Source organism: Camelina sativa, chromosome 9, assembly GCF_000633955.1.
Source record: "Camelina sativa cultivar DH55 chromosome 9, Cs, whole genome shotgun sequence".
Taxonomy (NCBI): Eukaryota; Viridiplantae; Streptophyta; class Magnoliopsida; order Brassicales; family Brassicaceae; genus Camelina; species Camelina sativa.
Window position 1 is genome coordinate 33,476,386 of NC_025693.1, and position 13,006 is coordinate 33,489,391.

Consider the following 13,006-nt stretch of genomic DNA (forward strand, 5'->3'; position numbering starts at 1 on the left):
TTAGAATTTTCTCTCCAAACCCAAACCAAGTTAAACTGAATAATTCTGGAATGAACCGAACCATCACCAATTTAGTGGTGTCGACCGACACCTTCCTTGGTATCGATCGACACCCACCCTAAATTTGGGTTCAAGATATTAAACCTCCACCGTTGCTTGCCAAAATTGTCAGCTGTGTTGCTATTTTGTCTTTCTTACATGTTGTATATATTAAAAGAAAATAAAAATGATATGTTAGGAAAGAAAAACCTTCCAAGTTTCTTTTATTTGTCTTTCATTTTCTACCTGATGCGACTTTCTATTCTAACTTTCCTTAAGTACACTCTAGATTTGAACATGAATACAATTAAATGAATTTTTTATATTTGCTAGTTTGATTACATATGAAATATCACATTCAATCTTTTTTTATAAAGTTTCATTGTTTTATGTTTTTGCTGATCAATGTTTGCAAAAAATTATTTAAAGAGAACAGGTGCAGGTTGCAACTTTAAAGTTATACCGAATTTATGAATTTCATACTATACAAAAAATATAGGTGAAGATCAATGTTATTTCTGATTTTCTTGTCAGACTGGTTAGAAATTTTTTTAATATTTGAAACATTATAACTAAGAGTGTCAAAATAGTTAATCCAACCCAACTCAACTCATTATCCAATAAATTTATGAGTTGACTTAACTCATTCAACAATTAGGTTGGATTAACCCATGAATTCATTTAGTTAAATGAGTTAGATGAATAATTAGGTTAACCCACTATAATATAATTAATTAATATTCAATATTCAATATAAAATAATAATAATTAATCTTTATCATCATTTTCACTATCATCATTCATCATCATTATCACCATCACATAACTTTTAGGGGAAAATTATGGAGGAAAAATCAGGTTTTGCATTTTTGGCGGGAAAATTGTGGGTTTGAGATTTTGGCAAAAAATTACGGGTTATGCGTTTTTGGCAAAAAATTACAGGTTCGCTTTTTTGGCAGGAAATTTATGTGTTTGCGTTTTGGCGAAAAAATTACGGGTTTGCATTTTTGGCGGAAAATTTACTGATTGCATTTTATACAAAAAATTTACGGGTTTTTACATTTTGTTGGGAAAATTACGGGTTTACGTTTTTGGTGGGAAATTTTCGGGTTTGCATTTTTGGCGGAAAAATCGCGGATTTACATTTTGGCAGGAAAATTGCGGATTTGCGTTTCGGTGAAAAAATTGCGAGTTTGGGATTTTGGCGGGAAAATTAGAAGTTCAAAATTTTAGCGAGAAAATTGTGGATTTGGGATTTTGGCGGAGAAAATATAAAATGATGATGATGACATCATGTTGTTGACTTTGATATATATGTTGATATGATGATGGTGATGTATGAAGGTATGATGATGATGATGATGATAATATGACAATGTTGATGATGATGATAGTTACATGATGGTAGTATGATGATGTTGGTATTATGATGATGATGATGATGATGATAGTATGATGATGTTGATGATATTAGGTTGATAATGAAAAAATTGATGGGTTAGTGGTTAACTCATAAACCTATTATAACCAAACTCATTTGACTCATGAACTCATTTAATTATCAACTTATTTAACCCATCAACTCATTAAGGTCAAAAATTTATACTCATTAAAGGGATGGGTAGAGAAAAAAGTTGGGAGTTTTCTGCTCCCAACTTGCTTCGATTTTTCCTCTACCCATCCATCTACCTTAAAATGTTAAAAATCAAAGCAAGTTGATTGAATTCAACCATATATGTTGTTAACTTTTTTTTTTTGGACAAACAGATGTTATCATTCACTAGGGAAGAGTAACATACAAAGTAGAAAAGAGGGCATAGCAATGCAATCCTCAATGTTTAAAACAACAAAGCAGTAAAGATAGATAAGCGCAAGAGATATTAGGGACTTGAGAGCTATGGACCAAAAGCTAGGTAGCAGTTTGGAGCTTGTAAGATCAAGGCATATCAACGTTATTTCCTTGAACAAGTCAAAGGAAAGGAGGGTGACCACTGTCTTGAATAGAACCAAACAGAGTATAGAACCACTGTCTGAGATCTGGAGACTCAAGGGTTCTCCGATGAAGCTGAGAATAGAACCAAACAGAGTATAGAGAACAGAGGAGCAGCGGAGATGAAGAAACGGTGACCCAGCGGTGCCGAGTCGGCGTGTGAATCAGCAAGGACCACCTTGCAAGGCTAGATCCACCAGCTTGTCTGCTTGTGAGGTTGAGGATTTGACTGTTATGATCGATCCGACTCGGCGTCGCCGGGAAGAGATATCTTGATGGTTGTGCCAGAGAGAAAACGGCTAGGGCGAACTCTGTCTCTTCTATATGTTGTTAACTTTTCTAGAAAACTAAAATAGAGAAGAAAACTCTACCTACTTGGGACGGAATCGTCATCACGTTTATAACGCTAATACATTACACCAAACATTTTATTTCATTGTAGTTCTAAACGTGTTCGATAGCTACTTAGTTCTTTTCCCCGTTTGGCTCAGAACATGGATCCTCCTACGTTTCGAAAAGTTCTACCAAAAAAGTATATTTTGCTGTCATCATCTTTGCAATGCACATATTATAGAATATTGTGTATAAATGGGCAATCCAGTCCAAAACATGCAATAGTTACTGAGACTAATTGGGGGCTAAAAATTGAAAACTGAAACCTTGATATATTGCAAATTTGCAATTGTTAAATTCGCACTTGTGATATTTACACCTTTTAAAATACCACATTCTTATCCGTATTTACTATATGAGATTATTTATCCAAGTTAAAAAGTTGTATCAACGACATAGCGCAAAAGGATGATAAAAATTAATTTTCAGAGATGAGCATAAAGAACATGAAATGTATTATCTAAACTTATTAGGATTTTTATTGCATATAATTACAATAACAACTAATTCATAGTGGTTCAATGGTTGAAATACTCAATTTAGGATTACAAAGTCAAGATTTGAATCTTCTTACATAGATTAAAAATATTCAATCATACTTGACTTGACTATTTAAAATAGAAATATGTATTGTATACAGTAGCGTTACGCATGCTCCGGAGACTAGTCCATACTATACAAACTCCGGTGATTAATATACACACTTTGGTTCAAGATTTCCTACAATGACCGTTCCTTTGGTCAATCATGTATCCTAGAAAGTAAACGTCAAAAATGTCAGCATGTGGTCGAAAAGTTCTTACAAACAAAAAACTTAATTTAATAAAACGTCACATATATGATTTTTTTTTGTCGACAAACGTCACTTTTCTCTATTATATATGGTATGGTCACTCATACACGTACCAAAACAAAATTAAAAAAGACGATAACAACAACGAAAACAGATGTCGTTTCTCTCCTTCCCTATCTCCACTGAGTTGCTTCCATGGCTTCTTCTACTGTTACTTCCTCCACTTCTTATCATCTTCCTTCTTCGTCGCTCCCCTAAAAATCTTCCACCATGTCCACCAAGATTACCTATCTTAGGAAACATCCACCAGCTCGGATCACTCCCTCACCGCACCCTAAGAGATCTCTCTCTCAAATACGGCCCCGTAATCACCGTCTACCTCGGAAGCGTCCGTACGGTGGTTGTGCACTCTCCGGAGACGGCCGAGGAAGTTTTAAAACTCCACGACTCGGAGTGTTGCACTCGTCCCAAGCTATCAATCACCAAGAGCTTTTTCTACGATGGGCTTGGTCTAGGGTTTACTCAATGGGGTGATTACTACAGAGAAGTTCGTAAACTCTGTGTTCTTGAACTTTTCTCAGTCAAACGAGCCAACTCGTTCCGGAACCTTAGAGACGAGGAGCTGAGTCGACTCATCAACTCGTTGTCTGACTCGGCGGCGTCTGGGACTTCCGTTGATCTTAGCGGGAAGCTGATCAAGTTCGTCGCGAGCTTTACATGTCGGATGGCTTTCGGGTTAAGTTTTCGCGGGAGTGATATGGACAACGAGAGGTTTATGGAGGTGTTCACGGAGGCGAACAGAGTGATCGGAAAATTCGCGGCGGCGGATATTTTCCCCGGGTTTGGTTGGATCTTGGATCGGATCAATGGGCTTGAATCTAGTCGGAGGAAGAGTTTTAGAGATCTTGATACGTTTTATCAGAAAGCTATTGTTGATCATAGGGAAAAGAAGAAAACTGAAGAACGTGAGGATTTGATTGACGTCTTGCTCAAGTTACAGAGTCAAGAAACCAAACTTGGTTCTAATAGGATCACTGATACACATATCAGAGCTATTCTTATGGTAAGCTTTCTTAATATAGATTTTTAGACATAAGCTCTGTTCGTGTCTTGCTTTTAGATGCCAAATCAGGATTGAATTGGCTTTTATATCATTTTTTTTGGGTCAAACGCTTTTATATCATTTTTTTATGTGAATTGCATACTTTATCTTATGGAAACTATATCCAAATACAACATTTAAATGTTTGAAAAATGTAATATTTGATTAGGCATATTTTGATACAAATGAAGAAACTGAGTCTATGGACACATTGTGTTTTCATTTCAGGATTTGTTCGTAGCAGGAGTAGACACATCTGCAATCACTATGGATTGGACAATGGCAGAGCTTGCAAGACACCCAAGGGTGATGAAGAAGGTACAAGCTGAGATTCGTGAACACGTAGGAGACAAAGGTATAGTGACGTACGATGATCTAGAGAGTCTACCATACATGAAAATGGTGCTCAAGGAGACCTGGAGGTTACACGCACCGAGTCCAATCCTAATTCCTAGAGAAGCAATGACCAAATTCAAGATCAAAGGTTATGACATTTACCCTGGAACGCGTATTCATGTCAATGCATGGGCTATTGGACGTAGCCCTGATGTATGGAAGGATCCTGAAGAGTTTATCCCAGAGAGGTTCGTGGATAGCAATGTGGATAGTAAAGGGACGAGTTATGAGCTGTTGCCGTTTGGGAGCGGACGCAGAGGTTGTCCCGCAATGTTCGTGGGGTTGAGTACGGTGGAGTACTCATTGGCGAATCTTTTGTACCATTTTGATTGGAAAGTGACAGAGGAAGTGAGTATTGAAGAAGCACCTGGTCTCACTAGCCATAGGAAGCATCCTCTTCACCTTGTTCCTGTTAGTGTCATCAACCGCAAGCTTTAGAGTGTCTAAAACGCAAAACACAATGAATAAGGATAAATAATGTTTCCCTTTTTGAATCTTTGAAGCCTATGGCTCCTCAAACACACATAATTTTATTTGTTCAGCAGCTTTTAAATAATAATTCTCATTACGAAGATTTAGAACTCTGAAACTTGGTGGCGATCAAAGAAACAACCAGAAGGAGATTCTTGATGTGGAAGCAAAGCCAACCTCACAGGACTTGATGCTCCTTCTTCCACAGACAACACACCAGTCTTGAAATTCATATCCGTCTTAACAAATCCAGGACAAACCGAGTTTACACGAAACTCAGGATGTTTCTTCGCCAGGATCCTCGTGTAACCATTCAAACCGGCTTTCGAAACCACGTAAGCAGACATGACTTTAGCCAAATCTTTTATCTTAACTGTATCTTCTTTCATATCACTGAGAAGTTGGTTGATCACTTCATCGACTCTTTCCTCCGTGAGATTCTCTACGTCGCTAAGGATCCCTTTCGCCCATTCGTTTAGTACATTCTGATGATTAAACAAACATTTCATCAATAGTAATGTAAAACAGAGTTTCTTCTCTTCTAACATCTAAGATTCTTGATATCAAACTTTTACATACCTTTACTTGACCCATGAAGGATGATACATTAACGATTCTTGGAGAATCAGATAGCCGCAAAAGAGGAATAAACGCCTCACACATTCTCTTTGATCCATAATAGTTAATCTTGATGCATTCTTCAGCTAGCTCATACGTCTCTGTGATAGTTTCCTCCCACTTAAAACCTTCCTACAATGTAAAAAATAACAACAAAAAAGCTTTAAACTTGACAAAGATTTATCGAACTTTAACACAAACACACTTACTTTCCCAGTCCCAGCTCTTAAAGCATCAACATCAGTGATTACACCACCAACCCCTGCATTATTGATCTGTAAAAAACAATCAAAAGATCAGTCAACATTATACAAAAAAAAAAACACTACACTCAAGAGTAATAAGAACAGAGTAATCAATAAAGATCAGAACAGACTCGTACCAAGATATCGAGTTTTCCGAATTGGGTTTTCACAAACTCAGCAAGAGAAGTGACACTAGCAGGATCAGAGACATCAAGCTGATGAAAGACAATGCTTTGATGATCAGAAACACCAACCTCTTTCTTCAATGTCTCAACAGCTTCAAGTCCTCTTGTATCATCTCTAGATGTCAAAACAACCCTGATCCCTTTGTTTGCTAATTGTCTGCATATCTCTAATCCAATTCCTCTATTCCCTCCAGTAACTATAGCATATCTACATAACCCAAAACTAAAATCTAATTTTAAAAAATCAAATCAGAACTATAAATCAAGAACTAAGTGAAGATTGAGTCGTACTTTGGTGTTTCCTCAGCCATTTGCGAACCTAGTTTTTCTGGGGTTTTTAGTTCAGACAAAATGTTTCAAACGAAATTTGTGGAAGCCAGTGAAGCCACGTAGATCAGAAATTGATGTTTCTTGGAAGGTGAAGAGTGAGTGGCCCAAAAACAGAATTCGCAACTGTTTTGGTTTTGGTTTCTATAAATTTGGTGACCCATATATGATTTCTATAAATATTGGACCAATGTTGACGACTTCAAAAGTAGAAAGATAGTATTTGCACGACACAACGCTGAGAACCCCTTTATTCAATTTTTTAAGATTTTTACTGTTCAGAACCAAGTAAGAACATCTAAAATCACCGCAACCTTTGAGACCTTTATTAAAAAACCAGCAATCACTTCAACACCCGAAAAACTCTACGGTCTCTCTTTCTCTCTAGGTTTCATTCACGAAGATGAATTCTTCTGCACCCATTCGACAAGCGTCGCAACACCAAACCCTGTCCCGGACTTCTTCTTCTCGCTCCACACCGGTCCAGCCATGTCTATATGCATCCATTGAACCTTCTCGCTCACAAACTGACATATACCGCCAAAACAGAGGATGGTTTAGTTAATTTTCACCAATTCGTTTTGTCAGAAATCATGTATGTATTAGTCTTTAAAAAGACTTTGTTTTCACCTGTTTCAAGAAGAGCGCTGCGGTGATGGAACCTCCTGCACGGCCGCCTGTGTTGACCATATCCGCAACTCCAGACTTCATCATCTCCCAATAGCTATCTTCCAATGGCATCCTCCACAGCTTCTCTCCACTTCTCTCTGATGCAGAAACCACTTCCTTTGCAAGCTCGTCGCTAGGTGTATAGATAGCTATCAAGTAAAAAGAACCATCAACATGAGCCAATTTTTGAACAAAAGCAAGACAAAGATGGATATTTTCTGCAGGGATATTGAGCTATGTACCTGCCATTGATGGTCCAAGAGCAACAACACAGGCCCCAGTCAATGTAGCGAGGTCAACAATCTGCAAGTTATTTCACAAATGTTTAAGTGAAAAGATAAATTTTAACAGAAACAAGCTCCTTCAGCTTCGTTTATAAATAAAGCAACGCAATACCTTGTCGACGCCCTGGTTACAAGCATACACTAGAGCATCTGCAAGTGTTAGACGACCTTCAGCATCTGTGTTGTTGACCTACACACACCGTTCACCAACAATTAGCATGGCATAGGAAAACAGACAAAAACTCAAACCTGAGGGAAGGAAAAAATGATTAAATACCTCAATGGTCTTTCCATTTGAGGCTGTGATTACATCTCCAGGTCTCATTCCGGTTCCACTAATCATATTCTCACAGGCTGCAACGATGAAATGAACCTGGTTGTGGAAAGACAAATTAATTGTTTAGTTGTGTTAAACAATTCTAGCTTTCAGAAGAATCTGATGGAAGAAACTAACCTCAACACCAGGAGGCTTAATCTCAGCAATAGCTTTCGCAGCACCAAAAACAGCAGCTGAACCGCCCATGTCTAATTTCATAAGCTCAATTAAGCAGCCAGGTCCAGTCTTAATGTTGTAGCCACCACTGTGAACACAAGACATTCAATCAACAACCACTAACATAACAAGAAACTAGATACAATTATACATATGAGTAATGATATGGTTATTACCTGTCAAAGGTCAATCCTTTTCCGACAAGAGCAAGTTTGGTCTTAACAGAGCCACTCGGAGGTTTATAGACAAGGTGGATGAAATGAGGGGGATTAGCAGACGCAGCAGCAACAGCTAGATAAGAGCCCATCTTCAACTCTTTGCATTGCTCTTCGTTCAAGATGTTTGCAGTGAAGACATCACTATAACTAGAAGCCAGTTTCGCTGCTTCCTCAGCTAGTACAGCTGATAAGATACAAAACCAAAATCAGAATAGGACAACTCAGCAAAACATAAAACACTACAGACTTTACAGTGTTTGAGACCATCCATACCAGGAGTAAGCACATTGGCAGGAGAGTTAGTGAGTTCTCTCCCGAAAATCACACCGTAAGAAACATCCTCAGCATACTTCAGCTTCTTCTCTAGCTCAGGACCAGTTCCAAATCCAATGATATCAACAGACTTCAAAGATGGTTTCTTTGATTCAGACTTATACCTACTATCTTCAAACAAACCAAGCACTATGCCTATAGACACACAAACACCCAAAATCAGTTCCAAAACCGTAATAAACGAAGACTCAAAAACTTATCTTGTTACTAATTAAAGTTACCTGAAGCTAAAGCTGATGCAGAACTAATCTTAGATTCATCAGAAACAGTTGAAGCAAGCACAACAGCGACACTAGTAGATTGAGAAGCTTTAGAAACTGTAACTACAGCATCACCAAGGCTATGAAAAGCTGATGGAACAGATTGTCCAAGACCGATCAAAGCGATTCGCTTAGCTCCAAGACCCGGAAGCCTAAGAACAGTTGACTGACCAGGTTTACCGTTGAAATCCTCCTCGGACGAGACTTGAACTAAGAGTCCACTCAAGTGATCATCGAGCTTGTTCAAGATCGGATTTTTAAACTTTGAGCTCTCGTCTTTACTCAAATCTTTATCAGTCACACCAACTACGAGTACATCTCCTTTCCATTCAATTACATCGATCTCCTTAGCAGCGAACGAGATCTGCAGAATCGTCATCAAAAAAAAAAAAAAAAATCGAAACTTTGAACTCGATTGATCAAAGGAATAAAGCTAATCTACGGATCACTGAAATCGATACAAAACCCATCTCAAAATCAGTCAGAGTAAAGCAAAAACAAACCTTGTGAGGCTCGGTGGAGTTGGGTTGAGTGAGGCCGAGAGTGTGACCCATGGTTATGGCTATTGATGAACAATAGAGAGCTCTAAGGAGAAGGAAGACGAAGTAGAGAACATCGAAAGTGACGGTCTTTGAAAGGCGTATATATATAGATGGTATCGTGTGTTGTTCACTTGTTAGGTGTAATTTATACACATGTGCGATTTGTGTCTGAGTGAGTTGCATTTTATATTCATTTTTATTTTGTGTGTGAATTTTGTAAACCCATCCATCGTTGATCGTTGTAAGAAAATAGTAGAAGGTGCAATTCTCAGCAGCCTTACCAAACTTTTCTCCATGGGATGTGCAGGAGTTTTAGCCTCGATCATGTTGAAGTGTTCTCATTTCTTTTCTACTACCGAGCTCGTTGTTTCCGATTCCGATTTTTGGCATTGTTCCCGTCAATCGTTGGTCGTTTTTTTCTCCAACATTTGTATGAAAAATGAAAAATGTGTGGTAACTTTTTATCAAGTGTAGTTGTCTTCCTTAATTCACTTGGCATTTAATTATTTTGACGGTGGTAAAAGGTGTAGTGGAGATGCCATGCTACTTGAGAGTTTTTGCTTCATGTTTTGTTCTCGTATACCTTTTATCATTGGCTTAAAGATTGTTTGAGGTGGGTTCCAAACAGTTTCTTTACTTTCTACAATAAAGTCCATGAGACACACATTTGGTTGAGTCATGAGCTGACCAGTAGAACTCTTCTCAAGAGTTTGTGTTTGTGTCAGTAGGATCACCGGTGGGATATTGGTGTCAAAAGGTCTTTGTGTTCCGTGTTTCTTCTGTTGTTAGGCCTTAATATATAGTACTCTTCCATCTAGGGTGTGAGATATGGTTTCTCTAGCTATTTGTAGACTAGATATTTGGCAAACGGTTGATGGGGAAGAAATATAATTAGAATCTGAGATAGAGTGAAACTCCAGAGTTGGGATCAAGCCAAAAGGACTCAAGGTTGGTGCTGAGGAATGACACAATTTGCTAAATCTATCCATCTTTCTTGTAGCTTTGATCGATAACATGAACAACACGACCACAAAATATGCAAATTAACTAGTCTATCTTATATTAAGAATCTTTAGCATTCTAATTTGCAAGAAGAATTAGTTTGAAGCTGATCAGGCTTCATTAGGATAATATTGGACATGTATGGATCGGATGAGAAACTTGAAAGGCTGATAGAAAGGTAGTCTAACAGCTTTTTGTTTCAGTTCTTGGTTAGAAAGTAGACAATAACAATATTCATTTATTTCTCAGCTACCAAATGTTGAATAGTATACGATGTAGTTTGAAATCTAGCGAACTCTTTCCATAGAGATTGAGTTTGAGTATGGTAAGATGAGAGACATAGTGATCGGTCTTTAATTAGTTTTAAGTATTAACTATAAAACAAATTAACTCCCCATTAAAACATTAAGAAAACGGGGAAATTACCAATATAAGTACACCAACTTTTTTTTTTTGGAAAGAACAACCACAAATATTGTCGATTGATACCTTGAGGATTAGTTTACTTTTCTCTTGTGTTATCCTCTTTTCCTTTATTGCTAGTTAAAAATATTTGGATGCTTAGCCTAATCAATACCACTATTTTTCTAACTTTTTTTTTGTCAACGAACAGATATAATTGGAACATCGATTTTTTATTAACGTTTTACTATGTATATATTCTACAAAGCTAAGCGCATAATATTAAAAATCAGAGATGTCGACTTATGGATGGACAATCTTCTACGCCATCTAAATCCTGGAGGCAAGTTTTAAATAATCAAAGATAAACCAACCTACATGGCTGAAAGAACAATAGAAAGAAAAGGAAAATAAGAACATAAAATCAAGTTAATACTTATAATATCTAACTTTGAAAGCTTTAATTGATATCCACTTGTCCTCCAACAGTCTTAGGATTCAGTTTCTGGTTCGGGTTGTCCATTTTGGGTTTTGAAAATCATAAGTTATATATATATATGATTTTTTCCTGATTTGTAAACGGATACTTTTGTTTTGGAACAAAATGTTATTATGCGTCTACAGGAAAAAAAAATATAAGCATGAATTATTAATGAATATGCGAGTAAGGGTAACACATTTCTCGCATATGCGAGTAAGGTTTGGAATTTAACTCGGCCCAACAATACCAAAAATTGGCCCAACTAAAATATTTAAAATATGAAGACCACAAGAGAACGTATTTACAACTTGCAAGTATGAGAATGTACACGAAAAAAAATAGTACACGAAGTTATGCTAGGGAAATACGAATAGTGGCACTTTTTTTTATGATAATAGTGGCACTTTTTTTTATTTGTTAACCATTTGAAATATTATGTCTTCTTCAATACTTCCTAAACCATTCACTAATGCTCAATAATTAAACGATGAATGAGTCTGAAAGATATGCCTCGATTGATTGATTTCATTGGACTTAGTGGACGAAACGAAATAGAAGCTCTATACATTGATCACTTTTATTTATTTTGACTCTTTTTTTTTTTGTAAGACTAAATCATAAAGAGGTTTTAATTTAGACTTTATACTTATTCGGGAATGGAAGCGTTGAGCTTTAATTATATTTCACGGGATTCCATGTCATTCCGCTTTCAAGTGGACACTCCTTTTCTAATTTTGTCACTTCTACAATTAATTGCTGGTTTTGATTGATCGGAATGTCGGATTGTAGGACCAAACACTCAAAGATGCATGACAATGAAGGGTAATATGTGGTTCTGAATTGTCTTAATAGCTCATCGGACTATATCACAATGTACCAAGAATAAAGAGGAATATTGGATGCTTGTAGGAGATGTTCCTTGGAAGTAGGAAATTGCCCTTAATATATTGCCATTCATCGTATGTATCTACATATGGCACATCGAACTCAATTTTAACCATCCTAGTATTTTCAAAAGGCTCTATGAATAATTCACGGTGCGCTACATAATACCAATTACTGGTTTTTTTTCTTTCTCTCACTTCTTTTGTCAATTATTCGCCAATTTGGAGCCTATCGACGCTGCAATGTCAGGGAAAGTTTGAGGATGGCCTACGTGAATGGTTTAGGATAAGGGCGTGATCTGCTGCATTCTTGGCCACTAAACTCCCTCAATTTCAACTCTATTTTCTTCTTTTAAAACTCTAATGTGTTTTGATGTCATTAAAAATCTCAGCTAAAGAATGCATATATTGTAGCCATGGTCCTTTTTTTATGAATAAATTATACATTTGATACAAAAAAAAAACAATAGTAACTAACCGCCTAAAAAGGATTAATTTGCAAACAATTCAATTGGATTGCTGTGATTAGTGGGTTTCATGTCCTTTTTTTTTTTTGGTCAAAATAAGATTCTCATTACTTAATTAATTGTGAGTACAGGTGAAGGGACGAGCCCTTTTTGCCAAAGCATCTGCTTGACTATTGAGAGATCTAGAGATAAAACGGAAAGAGCAAAGGTTAAACATCAAAGAGAGAGACAAGAGATCGTGAGCAATCCTGTGAAGTTCCTTGTGAAATATCTTCTGATTAAGGGCTTCGACTAGGGTTAGCGAGTCAGAAGCAAAAAGAATGTCTCTGATTTCCGATTCAAGGGCTGTTCTCATCGCTGTGAGAACTGCCTTTGCTTCGGCCATCAGTGGTGAGGCAACCACCGACAGAGA

General features: G+C 37.0%; 3 protein-coding genes across 4 annotated transcripts; 1 reads left to right on the plus strand and 2 right to left on the minus strand.

The window, feature by feature from the left end:
• On the plus strand, positions 3,327-5,287 carry LOC104713864 (cytochrome P450 71B6-like). The gene is made up of 2 exons (XM_010431083.1): positions 3,327-4,278; positions 4,546-5,287. Exons 1-2 carry the CDS (start codon positions 3,370-3,372, stop codon positions 5,149-5,151), a joined length of 1,515 nt encoding a protein of 504 aa, XP_010429385.1. The 5' UTR covers positions 3,327-3,369; the 3' UTR covers positions 5,152-5,287.
• Positions 5,179-6,684, minus strand: LOC104713863 (short-chain dehydrogenase/reductase 2b). 2 transcript variants are annotated; one of them, XM_010431082.1, is made up of 5 exons: positions 6,524-6,684; positions 6,185-6,440; positions 6,012-6,077; positions 5,764-5,934; positions 5,179-5,669 (listed from the first exon to the last, which is right to left on the minus strand). In XM_010431082.1, exons 1-5 carry the CDS (start codon positions 6,541-6,543, stop codon positions 5,289-5,291), a joined length of 894 nt encoding a protein of 297 aa, XP_010429384.1. In that variant the 5' UTR covers positions 6,544-6,684; the 3' UTR covers positions 5,179-5,288. The 2 variants fall into 2 exon arrangements, with proteins under 2 accessions (XP_010429384.1, XP_010429382.1); XM_010431080.1 differs by having other exon boundaries at positions 6,185-6,455.
• LOC104713862 (leucine aminopeptidase 1) lies at positions 6,767-9,476 on the minus strand. Its single transcript, XM_010431079.2, has 10 exons — positions 9,320-9,476; positions 8,778-9,180; positions 8,497-8,691; positions 8,182-8,407; positions 7,967-8,093; positions 7,790-7,885; positions 7,625-7,702; positions 7,471-7,531; positions 7,190-7,377; positions 6,767-7,086 (listed from the first exon to the last, which is right to left on the minus strand). The coding sequence occupies exons 1-10, from the start codon at positions 9,368-9,370 to the stop codon at positions 6,955-6,957; spliced, it is 1,557 nt and encodes a 518-aa protein (XP_010429381.1). The 5' UTR covers positions 9,371-9,476; the 3' UTR covers positions 6,767-6,954.